This window comes from Hemitrygon akajei, unplaced genomic scaffold (assembly GCF_048418815.1).
Source record: "Hemitrygon akajei unplaced genomic scaffold, sHemAka1.3 Scf000115, whole genome shotgun sequence".
Classification (NCBI taxonomy): Eukaryota; Metazoa; Chordata; class Chondrichthyes; order Myliobatiformes; family Dasyatidae; genus Hemitrygon; species Hemitrygon akajei.
This window is the reverse complement of record NW_027332001.1, coordinates 1,708,335-1,727,784: the sequence shown is the minus strand read 5'-3', so window position 1 is coordinate 1,727,784 and position 19,450 is coordinate 1,708,335. Positions and strand designations below refer to the sequence as shown.

The window sequence follows — 19,450 nt, the reverse complement described above, 5'->3', positions numbered from 1 at the left end:
ATAGCCTCTGTCTTTCTGCTTCCTCCCTCTGCTTTTCTGCCTCCTCTCTGATTTTCTGCCTCTATAGCCTCAAACTGCCTCTGCCTTTCCGCAGCCTCCATCTTTAATTTTTCTCACTCGTACTGGAGCTCAAGCTCACGAGGTTTACTTTCAGGAAACACCTCCAACTCCTCCACTTTAAACACACCCTCAGGTATATAATGTTCAGCTGTTATCCTCTGCAACTCTGCCCTCCTCATTGTCAATTTCAACATAGCAAGTTTTAACGTTTTAGCAAGACTCAACAACTCAATCCGTCTGGCATCCTCTAATGCCTCAGAAGTTGCCGCTTCCAAACAATAATCAGCATCCGCTGCTGATTTTCCACACACAAATCAATCAAAAGGGACTTCCCCAATGAAATCGATAATTAATGACTACGCCCCCATAGCTGTTCATATCCCGGATGCAGGCCCCAATTTTGTTATGAATCGTAAAGCTTTAGAAACGAATCAGCACCAATAGACTACACCTGGCACAACACACACAAAATGCTGGTGGAACACAGCAAGCCAGGCGGCATCTATAAGGAGAAGCACTGTTGAAGTTTCAAGCAGAGACCCTTCGTCAGGACTGCCTGAAACGTCGACAGTGCTTCTCCTTCTAGATGCTGCCTGGCCTGCTGTGTTCCACCAGCATTTTGTGTGTGTTTGAATTTCCAGCATCTGCACATTTCCTCGTGGAGTCTACACCTGGAGTCTGCTATTGATGTTAAAACTATCTTTATTAGAATCTACTTAAAATATAGTAACTTAAGCAAGATAAACAAAAGTTAACAGTGTTATGTGTATATATGTGTGTAAATATAAATCCAAAACTATTGAGCTCGGGGGAAACAAGGTCTGGAGTCTTGAGATGGTAAATTATGAAAGTTCAGTTCAACCACAGAATAGGTGATTAGAGAGATATTTGTAATCCAGGGTAAATGTCAAGGGAAGGCAAATATGTCGAATTCCACAGGTTCCATGGTGGTAAAACAAGAGAACAGTCACTGTAGATTTTATCTGTCATCCTTCCAAATCCACATACTAATTACCACCCAAAGTGACTTGTCACAAGGCGTATCGTCTTCAAATGAATTACCACACCACACCCAGGCAAGGGTTAACACATAGTGGTCTTCATAGGATACCCCAAATCAGATCCACTCCTATCGATTAAACGAGGTGACAACCACACATTCGATGTACGCTGAATCGATAATTAACCCACACTTGTGGGCATAGGAAAATTCCAAACAGTGACCCTTGGCACCTATTTCCCTTGTTTTGATCCTTCCATTTTTCCTCATTCATCTCCGTCTGACTCTGAGTGTCTGTGTCCTCAGTCAAAACTAAACAAGCTGGGAGTGATGTAAACAAGCTGCGAGTCAAACTGATTCACCTTCTTAATCTCTCTCTCTCTCTTAAAATGACAGTGCACAGCAAACAAAACCTAGGGATTCATAACAACTGACTGGTGTGCCAGTAGTCAGGATGACTGAGTGAATCCTTTCCCACATTCTCAGCAGGTAAATGGTTTCTCTCCAGTGTGAACTTGCTGATGTCTCTGTACGCTGGAAGACCGAGTGAATCTCTTCCCACATTCTGAGCAGGGAAACAGCCTCTCCCCAGTGTGAACTCGCTGGTGTTCCAGAAGGTGGGATGACAGAGTGAACCGTTTCCCACATTCTGTGCAATTGAATGGCTTCTCACCGGTGTGAACATGCTCATGTCTCAGTAGGGTGGAAGATTGAGTGAATCTCTTCCCACATTCTGAGCAGGTGAATAGCTTCTCCCCAGTGCGAACTCGCTGATGTCTCTGTAGGTCAAATGACTGAGTAAATCCCTTCCCACATTCTGAGCAGGTGAACGGCTTCTCCCCATTGTGAACTCGCTGATGTCTCTGTAGTTGGGATGACTGAGTAAATCTCTTCCCACATTCTGAACAGGTGAATGGCTTCTCCCCAGTGTGAACTCGCTGATGACTCTGTAGGTTGGATGGATCAGTGAATCTCTTCCCACAGACTGAGCAGGTGAATGGCTTCTCCCCAGTGTGAACTCGCTGATGACTCAGTAGTTGGGATGACTCAGTGAATCTCTTCCCACATTCTGAACAGGTGAATCGCTTCTCCCCAGTGTGAGCTCGCTGGTGTCTCTGTAGGGTGGATGAATGAGTGAATCTCTTCCCACAGACTGAGCAGTTGAATGGCCTCTCTCCAGTGTGAACTCGCTGATGACTCTGTAGTTGGGATGACTGAGTAAATCTCTTCCCACATTCTGAACAGGTGAACGGCTTCTCCCCAGTGTGAAATCGCTGATGACTCTGTAGGGTGGATGAATCAGTAAATCCTTTCCCACATTCTGAGCAGGTGAACGGCTTCTCCCCAGTGTGAACTCGATGATGACTCTGTAGTCTGGATGACTGAGTGAATCCTTTCCCACATTCTGAGCAGGTGAACGGCTTCTCTCCAGTGTGAACTCGCTGATGTCTCAGCAGGCTGGATAACTCACTGAATCCTTTCCCACATTCTGAGCAGGTGAATGGCTTCTCCCCAGTGTGAACTCGCTGATGTACCTGTAGGTTGGATGACTGAGTGAATCCCTTCCCACAGACTGAGCAGGTGAACGGCCTCTCCCCAGTGTGAACTCGCTGATGTCTCTGTAGGGTAGATGACAGATTGAATCCCTTCCCACAGACTAAACAGGTGAATGGCTTCTCCCCAGTGTGAACTCGCTGATGTCTCCGTAGGTTGGATGGATCAGTGAATCCCTTCCCACAGACTGAACAGGTGTATGGCTTCTCCCCAGTGTGAACTCGCTGGTGAGCCATTAGGTCAAATGACTGAGTGAATCCTTTCTCAGAAATTCAACAGATCACCAGCCTCTGCCCGGTGTGAACTGACTGGTGTGTCCGCAGGTGGGAAGACCAAATTAATCCTTTCTCACACACAGAACAGATGAATGGCCTTGCTCAGTGTGAACTTGCTGATGTACCTTCAATTGTGATAACCGAGTGAATCCATTCCCGCTGTCTGAGCAGGTGAACAGCCTTTCTCCTTTGTAAAATGACAGGCTTGCTATTTGGTCAAATGACCGAGTGAATCCCTCCCCACAGTCTGAGCAGGAAGGGTGGTCGATTGAATCCCTTGCTCCACTTCTTAAATATCTAGACAGAGACAACAAAACTGTTGTGCCGTGTTTGAGATTCCTGGAGACAAATTCCTTCTCGTTTTTAACCTGTGAAAAGATTTACAAAATCCATCAATGGGTGTAGGACAACATTTCAGATGAGATCACTTGAGTTGCCAAGGTTTGATCTGGTATCGCACTGTTACAGTGAGGTTCAACCCAAATTGGACAGAGAAATCATCTTCTGACTGGGCAGAGTGCGGGTATCTGGAATGACCATTAATTCCCTGATGCTCTTCCTGTCTCTATAAGAATGGGGCATTTCTACCGTCTCCAATCTGTGACCTGGCTCAGTTTGACTCTCTCCATTGGTATTATTCCCTGTTCCTGCTAAGCAGTATGGGTGCCTGGCCCCACAGTAACTGAAACAGTCTCACGCAAATTGTCTTTGTGGATGTGCATCTGGGATTTTCTTTTATGTATTATTAACCGAAAGTGCTACAGTTTTAACACCATATAAAAAAATTCCTGCTGAGATGAATGGTTGGTCCGCACAGCTGTTAAAAGGGGTTAGAGTGAATTTTTGTAATATTTCAGGTTCTTGTAGAAAAGTACAACACAGAAACAGGCCCTTTGGGCCATCTAGTTTGTGCTGAACTATTTAAACTGCCACCCCTACCATCCAGGTACCAACACAAACCTCTTAAATGTTGAAAACATGCTCGTATGCACCACTTGTGCTGGCTGCTCATTCCACAGCCGGATGACAGTCTGTGTGAAGAAGTTTCCCCTCATGTTCCCCTTAACATTTCACCTTTCACCCTTAACCCATGGCCTCTGGTTGTAGTTCCACCCCCATCTCAGTGGAGAAAGCCAGCTTGCATTTACACTATCTATGCTGCTCTATCACAATCAAATCTCCCCTCAATCTGCTACATTCCAAGGAATAAAGTCCTGACCTGTTCAATCTTTCCTTATAACCCAAGTCCTCCAAATTTGGCAACATCCTTGTGAATTTTCTCTGAAATCTCTGAATCTCTTTTAAATCTTTCCTGTAGGTAGGTGACCAAAACATCACACAATACTCCAAATTAGGCCTCTTTTACAAGTCAACATAATATCCATCTATTGTCAGTATTTGGTTCATGAAAGCCAAAGGGCTAAAATCTTTTTTTTCCGTCACTATCTAACTGTGATACCACTTTCAGTGAATTAAGGACTTGTATTCCCAGGTCCCTTTCTTCTAAAACACTCCTCCGTGCCCGACCAGTCACTGTGAAAGACTTCCCTTGGTAGGTCATACCAAAGTGTAACAACTCACACTTGTCTGCATTAAATTCCATTTTCCATTTCTCAAACCATTTTTCCCAGGGGGTCCAGATTGCACTGCAAGCCATGATAGTCTTCCTCACTGTCCACTACCCCCAGTCTTGGTGGTCATAAATCTGCTAATTCAGTTAACCACACTATCATCCAGATTACTGATATAGATGACAAACCACAACAGATCCAGCACTGATCCCTGTGGCACACCACTAGTCACAGGCCTCCAGTCAGAGAGGCAACCATCTGCTACCACACTCTGGCTTCTCCCAAAGACAGTGTCTCATCCAATTTACTATCTCATCTTGAATGCTGAGTGACTGAACCTTCTTGACCAACTTCCCATATGAGACTTTGTCAAGTGCCTTTGTAAAGTCCATGTAGACAACATCCACTGCCTTGCCTTCATCCACTTTCCTGATAACTTCCTCGAGAGACTCTCTAAGACTGGTTAGACATGACCTACCATGCACAAAGCCATGCTGTCTATACTTAATCAGTCCACATCTATCCAAATACTTATATTTCCGATTCCTGCACATATGTTCCAGTAACTTTCCCACTATTCACCACTCCGTGGGTTTGGAGATTTCCCTTGAATTTCATAGAATCATAGAAATCTATAGCACATTACAGACCCTTTGGCCCACAGTGCTGTGCCGACTATGTAACTGACTCTAGAAACTGCCTGGAGTTTCCCTAGCGCATAGCCCTCTATTTTTCTGAGTTCCATGTAACTATCTAAGAGAGTGTTAAAAGTCCCTGTTGTATCCGCCTCGACAACCACTGCTGGCTGTGCATTCGACACATCCAACACTCTCTGTGTAAAAAACCTACCCCTGACATCCCCTCGGCATATATTTCCAAGCACCTTAAAACTATGCCCCCTCCTGTTAGCCATTTAACGCTGGGAAAAAATCCTCTGGCTATCCACACACTCAATGCCCCTCATCATCTTATACACCTAAAAAAGGCTCTAAACATAAACAAGGAAATTATACATTCCTTTGAGGATTTGTTGGAAGTAAACAAAATTATGAGGGTATAGATAGGGTAAATGCAAGCAGCTTTTCCCACTGAGGTTCAGTGGGACGACAACCAGAGGTCATGGGTAAGTGGAGAAGGTGAAACTTTAATGGGAGCATTTGGAAAAGTTCTTTGCTGAAATGGTCGTGAGAGTGTGGAATGAGATGTCAGCACTAGTGGTGAATATGAGCTCGACTTCACCATTAAGAGAAGTTTGATTGGTACCTGGATGGTAGGGGTATGGAGGGTGATGATCCCAGTGCAGGTGGTTGCATTAGAGAGCTTAAATGTTTTTGGCATTGACTAAATGGGCCAAATAGCCTGTTTCTCCAATGAACTTCTCCATGTTTCTGTGACAGAGAAGCTGGCCAAACTTGTTTGGAAGGGAAAAGGTAGGAGTGACAATGGAGCAGCAATGGCTGGAGTTTCTGGGAGCAATTCGAGAGCTGAGTGATCGATACATCCCAATGACATTGCAGCATTGGAAAGGCAGCAGGGCACAACCGTGGGTTAAATGAGAATCCAAAACCAACATAAAATCAGAGGAGAGGGCAAACAAAAGAGCAAAAGACCATTCGGAAGCTTTTAGAATCCAACAGAAGACAACTAAAGGAAAGTCAGATGAGTTCGGGAGTGGAATTATGAAATGGTTGTCATTAATGAGTTTTGGTTGCACCCAACAGTCCGCGGCATTTAGAGGAACGAGATATCCAGGGCCTCAATATCTCTTGAAAACCAAGATTCCCTGCACTAGTTACCATTCAACTTTTATTTTGTCAGGCACGTACAAACTCTACACCCTTAAAATTTCACTTCTGAAGAACTCCCACTTACCAAGTACTCCTTTGTGAAAAAACATCCTGTCCCAATTAACGCTTGTCAAATCCTTGCAAATATCATAAAAATTGGACTTTCTCCAATTTAGAATCTCGAAAGAGGTCCAGGCCTCTGTTTTTCTTTATTTACTTGGAATCTCATGATCAGTAGATACAAAGTGTTCCCATACACTAATTTCTGTCACTAGCCCTAGATCACTTCCCAATAGCTTATTGCACACTTCTACATCGGGAATTTTACGTACTGATTAAGGTAGATTTGATAAGCTCTACCCCATCTAGTCCTTTTACAGCCTAGGAGTCCAGTCAATAAATGGAAAGTTAAAATCACTCACTTTATCAACCTTTGTTTCTTGGCATAGTCCGTAATCTCTCTACAGATTTGTTCCTTGAAATCCCTCAGACTGTTGGGCGCAAGCAAGTCCAAGTAATGGCTACAATATCATAATTTCATGCCCTGAGGTCTGAACGACATCTGTTTGGTGTCAAAAAAACAACCTTGCCCTCAATGTCACTAAAACAAAGGAGCTGGCTGCAGACTACAGGAGAAATGGAGACAGGCTGACCCAGGATCTGGGGTTGAGAGGGTGAACAGCTTCAAGTTCCCTGGCATACACAACACCGAGGATCTCACCTGGTCTGTACATACTGGCTGTGTGGTGAAAAAGGCACAACAGCACCACTTTCACTGCAGGCGGTTCAGGAAGTTTGGGATGGGGCCCCAAATACTAACAACTTTCTACAGGGGCACAATTGAGAGCATCCTGACTGGCTGCATCGCTGTCTGGTATGGGTGCTGTATTTCACTCAGTTGCAGGACTCTGCAGAGAGTGGTGCGGACAGCCCAGCGCATATGTAGATGTGAACTTCTCACTATTCAGGACATTGACAAAAACAGGTGTGTAAAAAGGGCCACTGTGTAAAAAGGATCATTGGGGACCAGAGTCACCCCAACCACAAACTGTTCCAGCTGCTACCATCTGGGAAACGGTACCACAGCCTGAAAGCCCGGACCAACAGGCCCAGGGACAGCTTCTTCCACCAGGCCCTCTGATAGATTAATTCATGCTGATACAATTGTACTTTTATTTATCCTGACTGTCCTGTTGTACATACTATTTATTATAAACTATTATAAATTTCACATTGCACATTTAGACAGAGACGTAACATAAAGATTTCTACAACTCATGTATATGAAGGATGTATGTAATAAAGTCAATTCAATTCAATTCACTCTGTCCACTATCTGTTCTGTCATTCTGGCTCCAATCCTCCCTGCAACTTTAGTTTAACCACCCACCCCACAGGGGAGCACTAGCAAGCCTTGCCACTAGGATATTAGTCCCTTTCTAGTTCTGTTCCCCTAACTAACGAATCCCCTATCACCCCCTTTGACTTTCCTCTGCCAGGTAATCCCCCCCAACAATTTGTAAAGTGTCCACCTGTTGTTGTATGAGATGGCAACAAGAGTACTCTGTGATGGCTATTTAACCTCATTCTCCTTCCTGACTCTCACCCAGTTTCCTGTGTCCTGCACCTAGGGTGTAACTCAACTCTCTGCACGTCATACCTATCACACCCTCCGACGCTTGGATGATGCGTAATTCATCCATTTCCAACTCCAACTCCTTAAAGTGCAGCTGGATATATACCTTCTATGTGAGGGCATCAGGGACACTGGAGGTCTCCCTGCCTTCCCACCAATGTCCCCTCTAATTTGTAATGACCAGTGTGTGCAAAAATCTTGTGCTGTACAATTTTTACCCAGTGACAACAACATGCGCAAACTGAATTTTATATAGAGAAGTATTCATTTCAACAGCGAGCAAATCACTGTCAGTAAGAACTTTGATCTCCTCTGGGCTTGATTGAGTTCATCTGCACTCTCATACAACCTATGTAACAGGTTAACACCTATTTGTGATTTTCTTGCTAAATGATGCTTTAAATTTCAGATTTCCAAATATCACTCCACTTCTTCTCCAGCAACTCTTACATCACCACAAGACACACAGTATTGTACATAAATAGTTCCCCTGAAGTCTCACCCAGGTGACTGACGGTGGTGAACTCAGTGATGGTAATGCCAATGAATATGAAGGGAAGGGCGGTACTCTGTCTCACTGAGTCTGGCACATTTGTGATGTGAAAGCTACTTGTTGGCCAGGGCAAAGGTGTTTGATATCATTATGTAGCCAGACAGAATTGGTGGAAGCATGTTCTCACTGGTAGAAAAGTGCAGACCGAGAGGAGGTAGAACAAGCAATGCAAACAAAATGCTGGAGGAAATCAGCAGGCCAGGCAGCATCTATGGAAAAGAGTACTAATGCTGAATTCCTCCAGCATTTTGTGTGTGTAGCTTGGATTTCCAGCATCTGCAGATTTCCGCTTTGTGATTGGAGGTAGAACAAAGATGATTTTCTCAACTGGTGATGTAAAAGATTTTAGAGCCATAGAATAGAACACTACAGCACAGTACAGACCCTTCAGCCCTCCATGTTGTGCCGACCCATATAAACTTTAAAAAAACGAACTAAACCCACACTACCCCGTAACCCTCCATTTTTCTTTCATCCATGTGCCTGTCCAAGAGGCTCTTAAATACCCCTAATGTTTTAGCCTCCACCACCACCCCTGGCAAGTCATTCCAGGCACTCACAACCCTCTGTGTAAAAAAAAACCTTACCCCTGTTGTCTCCCCTAAACTTCCCTCCCTTAATTTCGTACATATACCCTCTGGTGTTTGCTATTGGTGCCCTGGGAAACAGGTACTGACTATCCACCCCGTCTATGCCTCTCATAATCTTTTAGCCCTCTATCAAGTTCTAGACCTTTCAGATTATTTCACGTTTCATAAAGATTGAAACAGAATAGGCTGAAGCACACCGTTCAAAAGTGCTGGCTTTCAATCCACGGTGCATTGACTCATAACATTTTTTGGGTGTATGTTTGTCAGAAACACATGCCACAGATTTCCCATCAGAAGTGCAGGTAAATTCTGGACCTGATTTCAAATGAACCACTGAGCACTCTAAAAAAAAGGTGCTGCAGAGGCCGATTTCTCCCTTGTGCTTTTATTTTTAGTGTGAACTATGTAACATTGATGGTGATTAATGATCATTACTTTCAGGTGACAGCCCTCCAAACCTGTGACTAACCACAGTAAAATTTAGTGAACCTGCCATGATTGGGTCTTGGGTGTCGGACTAGCAGATTTTCTGTATTATTAGATGTTCTCATATTAGTACATCATACCTCACTTCCAAATCACTGTTTTTATACATCACATTATAGAATGATGCATTCCACATAACCTGCAAGTTTAAAAGAAGCTCAGAAAATAAGGTCAAAGTAAGTTTCAAAAGCATCTGGGAAACAGAAACGTGCAAGTTTAGAGGGAGCAGAGATACCTGACTGACCTGCATGAGGTGTTGAGCTACCTAAAATGCATTCTTGAATGTATAATGTAGATTTAAAGCAATAATTTGATTTAAATTATTTTATTAAATACACATTATCTTGGATCTCTTAATCACAATTCACATTTAATGTAGGATTAACCTTTCTACATTTGGATAACTACAATTTTTGTTCTTTTCTTTCGAAAAATGCAGTCACATCATAACACTATTCAAACTTCGGACCCAAAGCCTTTTTCCCAGGAAAAAATATACTATAAACTTTTTGCTATTTAAAATTGGTAACATTTATCAATTCATGCTATTGTTTAAAATTAAATTGCTTAACTCCCTGAAGCAAACTTGTAAGTTCACTAGCTAATAAAGATTTGAACAAAGAGGATTGTATATTTTACATACAAAGCAGCATAATATCAATGCTCCTACATCATAAATTGGGAGATGAATATACACATCCCAAACTTATTAGGTATTTGGACTCAATTTTTCCCACAGATGGTGAACTGCTAATCTTGACTGGTTCATCAGCCACAGCCCGGAGTAGATCTGAAGGGAGGTGGGGTGGTTTGTGTATTTGCGGCAGTGCTGGGAGGAAAAATCAGCATGAATGATGAATGTCTTTAATGTCCCTTCCTATAAAATGCTCTACAAATGTCTCACACTTATTTGACCTTGAGCTTTTTTTAAAACCATATTACACTTTAGTCAGGATTACTTAGAATTTCAACATCTCTTTTCCAGCAAAAATAATAAGTGGGAAGGGGTATAATTTAAAGATCCTATATATTCAGTTTAATCCACCCCATTCTAATGAAATGTTTATTCAGTTATTCATGCTATTGACAAGGCTCTGAATAAAGCAAATGAGGACCAATAGGTGTGGTCCATTCTTACAACCAGTTCGATGGCATAATTTTAAACTCACTTCTCCATGTCTTCACATTTAGGAGCAGAATCACAAGAAGAGGTGGCAAATGACCAGGTGGTAAAAGCTCTCATTTCCTTTCCAATTCTATTTGAAAGTACTGTCTTAGTCTTCGACAATACTGTCCTGTGGATATCCAGTAAGTGTGCTCTGGAAGTCCAACCCAAAGTAGAATCCTTGCTAATCTACAATGCTAGCACTGTACCTCACCATACTTTATGTCTGGTAATTTAGCCAAGATTCCTATTTTCTAATCACAGGAAAGACTAAGTGCTAATTTAAAACAAAGGCTAAGATTTAAACTTTCATCTTATGGTGATGATCATCTAATGTTATACTGCTTTTCCCTATATAAAAGGGGTGATAGATAAGTTTGTGGCCTAAGGTAGAAGGAGTCAATTTTAGAAAATCTAGCACATCTATTTTTCAACATAGTCCCCTCCTACATTTACACACTTAGACCAGCGGTCGTGGAACATACGTATCTTGGACCTCCAGAAAGTGTCCACAGATGGGTTTTGTTCCCTTTCTCCGAGTTCCTAATCCTTGCATTTAGATAGCTGGAGCTCAGCTCTGTCTGAGAGATCCATCGGTTCCCATTCCCTCATCAGCCGGAAGCTCCTCGGGGTCCGTGTACGGATAGTGGGGCTGAGAGAGGGGGAAGAGGGCAGGACTGTCCCGGGATTGCTGGCCACGGTGTCAGAAATTCACAGGAATCGTCCCGAAGTCGGTGTTTAAGATAAAAACACAGAGATTCGCTCTTACCTGCAACCGACATTTTCAAAGCCTTCTGTGTTCTGCACGCATGCGTGATACTCGGTGACGTCATCAGCCTGACGCCTGCGCAGTTCATCAGTGTTTCAGTGCCTGACAAAAATTATTACCGCAGGGCCTTATGGGTAATAACGGTACCATTAAACATTTCTTGAAGCACCGGTTCAATGTCCATATCTCATTTTTTTTCGGGTGTATAGAAAAAATCTGCAGCTCTTTTAACGCAGATAGCGGCTCACGTAAACAATGTACTCAATATCAACGTGTATCTAATGCCAAAGTAAAATGCAGATATAAAACAGGAGATTCTGCAGTTGCTGGACATACAGAGACGCTCACACACAAAATGCTGGAGGAGCTCTGCAGTTCAGGCAGCAACTAAGCAGCGGAGTACACAGTCTAGACATGCTGAAGAGGCTTGGTCTAAAAGTTGTTTATTTATTCCTCTCAACAATTGTTGCCTGATCTTTTGATTTCCACCAGTATTTTGCAGAAACTAACCATCTTTTTTTTGGGTCAACCAGTTTTCAAATTCTTCTGATCTTCCTTTTGTAGCCATATCCTGCTGGTCTGTTTCCTCTTCCTCTTCCTCCTCCTAAACTCTAGACCCATTCTCTCTCTGGAGCCCCAAAGCCTGACTCAGGCTGGCAACACTTTGGTTTCTGATTCTGCACCACCGAAGTTTCACTCGCTAGCCTGTTGTCAGACTTTAGAGGTGCATTGTGTTGCGAGATCGCAGGTTCGTTTACTGTGAGTGTCGCTTTAAGTGCCTGAGTGAGGCGGGGCTGTGACGTCACACACGCGCTGCAGCAGAGACGGGGGGGGAGAGAGGGAGGGGAGGGAGAGGGAGAGGAAGAGAGAGAGAGAGTGACAGAGACTTCAGCTTGTCACTGCTATGCCCAAAAGATTGGGTTGATCATCGGCACGCAGTGCACAACAGATGTTTGAGTGTCACTTCGTATAATCCATATGCATGGATTTGTTGGAGTATCCTGTGGTATCACTTTCGTTGGCCCTTACCGGGAATCGGGGTGTTCTGTGATAACCACTTGAAGACAATATTCCTGCCACTGTCACCTGGTGATATTTCTAAGTGGATTTCGGAACGAATCGACGGATAAGATCTTCGGCGACTGTTATTTCGTTTACCCAGCGTGGAATGTGTGTGGAATTCTTCGTAATTGCCTTCTCTCCACAAGTTCGTGTGGATTTACAAATCTCTCCGCTCTCTCTCACTTATTCCGTGGATTACTGAACTTTTCTACTTTACCATCTGAAGACTTTAAGCATTGTTTCCCAAGCTTGATAGTTCGGGAGCTGTATATACGCATAACACTCTTAACTTCTGTTTATTTTGATTAATCTTTTATATTTGTAGCAGATACTAATTAAGAGAGTGGTTCTAACATTGAAATCAGACTCCATTAGTGATCTGTTGCTGCTGGTACGTAACAATTGCAACAACCCAGCTGTCTGAGGCACAGTCCTTTAAAATTGGTGAAAATGACCCAAAACGTTGAAAAGAGCAGGGAAGAAGGAGTTTAACCAACCTGAAGAACGTCACAACCACAGTGAGCTCATCGTCTTATTCAGCCCGGAGAAAATCATGCAGGGAATTCATGCAGGTGTATAAGATGATGAGAGGCATTGGTCGTGTGGATAGCCAGAGGCTTTTTCCCCAGGGCTGAAACGGCTAACACGAGGGGGAATAGGTTTAAGCTGCTTGGAAGTAGGTACAGAGGAGATGTCAGAGCTAAGATTTTTTACACAAAGAGTGGTGTGTGTGTGGAATGCACCGCCAGCGATGGTGGTAGAAGCAGATACAATAGGGTCTTTTAAGAGACTCTTAGATAGGTACATGGAGCTTAGGAAAATAGGTGGCTATGCGGTAGGGTAATTCTAGACAGTTTCTAGAGTAGGTTACATGGTCGGCACAACATTGTGGGCCAAAGGGTCTGTAATGTGTTGTAGATTTCTGTGATTCTATGAAATTCAAGGGGAATCTCCTATCCCACGGAGTGGTGACTATTTGCAACCTGTCATCTCAGGGAGAGTGAGAGGGGAACGGCAGAGGTAGATTATCATAAACTGAAATGGAACAGAAACATGGGTAAGGATCAGATGGGCCGGGTGGCCTCTCTCGTTTACATTGTGAGTGTGGTAGAGACAGTAAGTACCTGACACACGGGATTTGATAAAACTGATTTATCTTTCACAGATCCATTGTAATAAACACCAGTCTAGTTTAAGGCTAACATCAGCAGAACAGACTCCTCCAATGCTCAGTGACCAGGGTTCAGTCCTGGGTGCGATGAGCAGCCGCAAGAACTGCAGAATCTGACATCAGTCACCGTGATGGTGAAACATTTAACAGGGAGCTGATTTGAACTTCCTCCCTGATGTGAAGTTGTGGTGTTGCTGCAGCTGGGATGATTGAGTAAAACTCTTTGCTCACTCCGGACAGAAATGTGGCCTCTATTTATTGTGAACTCACCAGAGCATCACAAGGTGGGTTAACTGAATGAGTCTCTTCGCACACACGGAGCAGGTGAACGGCCGCTTCCCAGTGCGAAGCTGTCCGTGTATCTGCGATGGCCGAATGAACCCGTTCCGAAATGAGAGTCAGTGAATGACGTCACGGTGCTATAACGTCATGGCAATGTATCCAATCAGATCACGGACATGGACACGTGTTCGAGCTCTCCTTGTAGCGAGTGAGGCGCTGTCTTCTCCAGCATCTCCGCCTCCACATTCAAGGATCGGCGGCATTCAAGCGCTGGTGAACTGACAGATACAGCGGAACTAACGAGCTGTTGTGTTTGTGATTCCCATACACAGATCCTTTGACTTTTCTGCACAGTTAAAAGTTTACAAAGCTTGTCAGTGGATGAAGGACAACATTTCATTTTTCAAAATGTTCTTGAGACGAGCGGGGTAATTTAGTGAAGGTTTATAACCTTTGTTATATAACTCAGCCATGACTTTTTTTTATACTTAAAACGTTCATTTAATACCCCGGGCAAATAATCAACGACCAGCCTTATCTTATCATCTTCAAAGTTAATCATACCTAACCGACGAGATGGCGAATTATAGTAACCTTTCTTTTCAAGAAACGCAATGATGACAGGTCGAGGTTTCTGCTGGGAAGAGGATTTAAACACTGGGGCTCGGTGTACCCGGTCTATTCTAGGCGGAGTCTCCAAAACATCAGAAAACATACGAGCCAAGAGCTTTGCAAAAAATTCTGAAGGTCGATTGCCTTCGACCAACTCAGGAAGACCCAAAATTCGTATATTGTTCCTTCTTGATCTATTCTCAAGGCGACAATCTTTCGTCTTAGAGATTCAACGATTTTCGATTGTTTATCTCCGAACTTCCCCAACTCATCCATCTTAGTATCGAGTCTCGTTAAAGCATCTTCATGTTCCTGAATCTGAGTAGTCTGTTCCTGCAGTGTTTTGAATAGTCTGCAGCAGAATCTCAATTCGTTTAAGCTCTGTGGTAACCTTTAAACACACATCCGAATGTGGTTCAGACGTTTCGCTCTGAGCTTTCCGAATTAGCTCCGCAATAGCTTCCACAGTCACAGAAGGATCCTCTTCTTTTTTCCTGAAGTTTTAGCACGAGACATCAACGCAGATTGGATTCAGTAACTTAAAAAGAACGAAGCTGTTCGAGAAACACGTCTACTCCATGCAATGCCATGAGGGGAAGGACAACATTTCAACTCAGATAATTTTAGTCTCCATGGTGCCTTCTGATAAAAAACCCTGTCACAGCTCCAAACAATTTGGAGGAATAATACTTCATCTTCAAACTGACCGCAGTTTCGGCACCAGGCACAATATGAAACTCTCTGCTTCCCTCTGTGTATCAAAATGGATCACTCCTCCCCTTCATCAGTCTGTGACTTGGCTCAGTTTGTCTGTCTCTTTCGCATTCTGAGCATGCTCCACACACCGACTGAGATCACATTTTATTTACATGGCTGTGACTAGAGACTTTCTGAATATTATGTCCCTCCTGGCATTTGACGGTGGTAAACTCAGAGTCAGCAATGGTATTGACCCTCAGGAGTAGGTGATTAGGCTTTTTCGTTGGAGATCGATAAACTGCCGGTGGTGTGTGTCTGGATGAGTGGGTCGTTTTCAGACTGGAAGGAGGTGGCGTTTGGAGTATCCCAGAGATCAGTCCCTGACCACAGTTGTTCACAGTTTAATGTCCTGGCGGAGGCAGCGAGATGTGAGATGTCCCAGTGACGCATAAAGACTGGAGTTGGGGGGAGGGGAGACTATTCACATGCAATTTCGTAGCTTTGCAATCAGTACATAGTGCACTGTGGGGCTGCAGTGTCGGGTTCCAATCTGCTAATTAGATTTGCTGAACAGTGTCGATGATCAGACGGATCGCAGACTCCAAGGAGGCGGGGCTATGACGTCAGTCACAGGCTGACAGCGCTGACTGTGGTCTGAACCATAAGAGAGAGAGCGATCTGCAGACAGGCAGTCGGCCAGTCTAAAGAGAGAGAGAGAGAGAGAGAGAGACTGGAAAAGCTGATCGCTTCAGTTAGACGCAGCTGAGGCTTGGAACCCTCTATGCCCACAAGAGTGGGTTGATCATCGGTACACGGAACCACAACGAATGTGTGTGGCTGTCACTTCGTATAATCCATAGGAGTGGATTTTGGAATATATTGTGTTAACCCTTGCCTGGGTATGTTGTGTGGTAACCCCTGGAAGACGGTATTCCTGTGACAGGTCATTTTCGCTGATAACTCGTATATGGACGGATTCAACGGATAAGAACTTCGACGACGGTATTTTCAAGTAACGGCCGTTTCTTTACGTTTCACCCTGGATTACAAATATCTCTCTCCCGTCATTTACTCCGTGGATTACTGAACTTTCCTACTTTACCACCTCAAGACTCTGAGATTTATTTCCTCAGGGTGGATAGTCTGGTAGTTATATTTACACATATAGGCACTTAACAGTGTAAACTTTCCTTTACTTCGTTAAGTTACTATATGACAAGTAGATACTCATAAAGAAAGTGGTTTTAACATCAAAACCAGACTCCAGTGTCAATTCTATTGTTGTTGGTTCGTTTCTAAAACGTCACAGTTCGTAACAACAGTTTTATTAAACTAGTTAGACCACATCTGGAGTGTTTCATGCAGTTCTGGTCGCCCCCATTCACGGAAGGCTGTCGGGGCTTTGGAGAGGGCGCAGAAGAGGTTTCCCAGGATACTGCCTGGATTAGAGAGCATGAGCTATAACGAAAGGCTGGACAACAGTTCAGTTCAGAAATGAAAACAGTTCAGTTTCCTTCTGTGGTTCCAGAGCAGAAAATCAGTCTGTCTAAAATTTCCACACAATTAAAATGGGGAATTTGTTTATTATCATCACGTACTGAGCTACAGTGATAACTTTGCCTGACGTACCATCCACACAGATCGATATATTACAACAGTACATTGAGCTGATATACGACAGAACAATCACTGTAACAAAGCATTATGGCTGCAGAGAAAGTGCAGTGCAGATAGACATATGGTGCAGGGTCACGTCGAGTTACATTGTGAGGCCGAGTCCATTTTATCATTCATTTGGCTGATAAACACAGACAGGAAGCCGCCCTTGAGCTTGTCATTACTAATAACTGCAGGTCTTCTTTTTTCTCACTTTCTCCTGGCACTAGACGGAAATGTCCATTAACCCCTTTATTATTTAATTCTGTATTGGAGCATTTAGCTATAACACTACGTGAAGCTGAAAATATTCTTGGTATCTCTATGAATGGAACCATACATAAGATTTCTCTTTATGCAGATGATCTTTTGGTTTTTATTTCAGATCTTGAGGAATCAATTCCTAATCTTTTGGAAACACTTAAAGATTTTGGTAGATTTTCAGGATATAATATTAACTTGAATAAAAGCGAATTGTTTCCATTAAATGTCCATGTTAGTATTTATGATGATATTCCTTTTAGAATTGTTAATACATTTAGATATTTAGGTATTATAATTACTAAAAAATATAAAGATCTCTATAAAGCGATATATAGTTCCTTTAATGGACTCCATGAAGCAGCCATTTTCTAGATGGAATCCACTTACTTATTCTTTAATAGGTCGTATTCGTGCTGTGAAAATGATGATTTTACCTAGATTTTTATATATTTTCGAAAATATACACATCTTTTTAACAAAAAAAAAATCGATCAAATTGACTCTCTTATTTCTTCCTTTATTTGGACCAATAAGAGACCAAGAATTAATAAGTATCATTTATACAAATCTAAAAAAGATGGTGGACTTGCACTTCCTAATTTAAGACTGTATTATTGGGCTGTGAATATTAGACAATCAGGTTTTTGGTTACATTGGCTTGATAAAACCAAAAATCATTATGAGTTGATTTGGAATTAAAAGCTGTTAAACAATTTTATTTAACTTCAATTTTAGGAGCTCCATTACCTTTACAGCTCTCTAGAATTCCAAATTTAAATCTTTACCCGGTTATTAAACAATCCCTACGGATTTGGGTTCAGTTTAGTTTTTTTAAAAAAATTTTAAACGATTTAAGTTGTCTAGTTTTTTATATCGAAACTTTTCATTTAAACCTTCAACAACTGACCCAATTTTTCTCCTATGGAAAAATAAAGGGATCCATTCGTTTACAGATTTATTTTGTGATTGTCGATTGATGACCTTTGAAGAGTTATTTAACAAATTTTCTTTCGCTCATACACATTTTCAGCAATATGTTCAGATTGGACATTTTTAACAGCAATATCTACATAAGTTTCCATATTTACAAGAATCGGATTTGTTGGATAACATTTTGAAATCGAATCCCTTAGTGAAAGGTTCCATTAGCAGAATTTATAATTTATTTTTGTTACAAAAAGAGAACCTATCACTAAAGACTAAATAAGATTGGGAGAGAGAACTTCATATGGCCTTTGTTAATGAAGATTGGCTTCGAGTTTTGAAAAACTTAAATTCTTCTTCTGTATGTGCCCACCATCGTTTAATTCAATTTAAAACTGTTCACCGTAATTATTTTACAAAGGAGACACTATCTAAAATATTTCCTTGTATAGACAAATGTTGTGATAGATGTAAAACTGAAGTAGCTACTTTGTCACATATGTTCTTGTCATGTACTTCACTAAAATCGTTTTGGAAATCTTTATTTTCTACAAGTTCTAAAGCTCTGAAAATTAATTTACAACCTAATAGATTGACTGTTCTATTTGGAATAGTTCCACATCATATTCAGGGTATTTCATCTTCAGATCAACATGTAATTGCATTTGTTACACTACTGACCAGAAGGGCTATTTTATTAAAATACAAAGATATTTCTTCCCCTACATTAATTGAATGGTTTTTTCAAGGAATGTTATGTCTTAGTTTGGAAAAACATAGAAGTAGAACTTTTGATCCTCGATTCGAATTTGAAAGAAGATGGAGTTCATTTGCCAAATATTATCATTTAATTTGAATTACTCTGTATGGTTTCCTTCCAAATTTTTTTTTATAAATACGAAATGGCGGTTGATGTTTCTTATTTTCATATTTAGATGATGGTCAAATGTGTGTTACTTATGTAGTTAGTGGGTTTTTCCCCTAGTTAGATGGGGTTCCTTTTTTTCCATATATATAATTTCCAATTTTATATTTTACGATCAGTTTTTATCAGCTTTATTAATTGCATACATATTAATCTATTGAAGTTTTGTATCATTTTATAGCTGTACAAGATTCTGTTGCAATAAAAAAAGATTCTAAAAATGAAAAATGAAAATGACAAAACAATCACTGTAACAAAGCATTATGGCTGCAGAGAAAATGCAGTGCAGGTAGACATATGTTGCAGGGTCACGTCGAGTTACATTGTGAGGTCGAGTCCATTTTATCATTCATTTGGCTTACAACCACAGACAGGAAGCCGTCCTTGAGCCGGGTGGGTTCGCGCTTTA

The 19,450-nt window shown here is 42.0% G+C and overlaps 1 protein-coding gene across 1 annotated transcript; it reads right to left on the bottom strand.

Annotated features, from left to right (window-relative positions):
* Window positions 1–789: 789 nt before the first annotated feature.
* LOC140723472 (uncharacterized) lies at window positions 790–11,486 on the bottom strand. Its single transcript, XM_073038047.1, has 2 exons — window positions 11,447–11,486; window positions 790–3,257 (listed from the first exon to the last, which is right to left on the bottom strand). The coding sequence occupies exon 2, from the start codon at window positions 2,848–2,850 to the stop codon at window positions 1,543–1,545; it is 1,308 nt and encodes a 435-aa protein (XP_072894148.1). The 5' UTR covers window positions 2,851–3,257; window positions 11,447–11,486; the 3' UTR covers window positions 790–1,542.
* Between the last annotated feature and the right edge of the window lie 7,964 nt (window positions 11,487–19,450).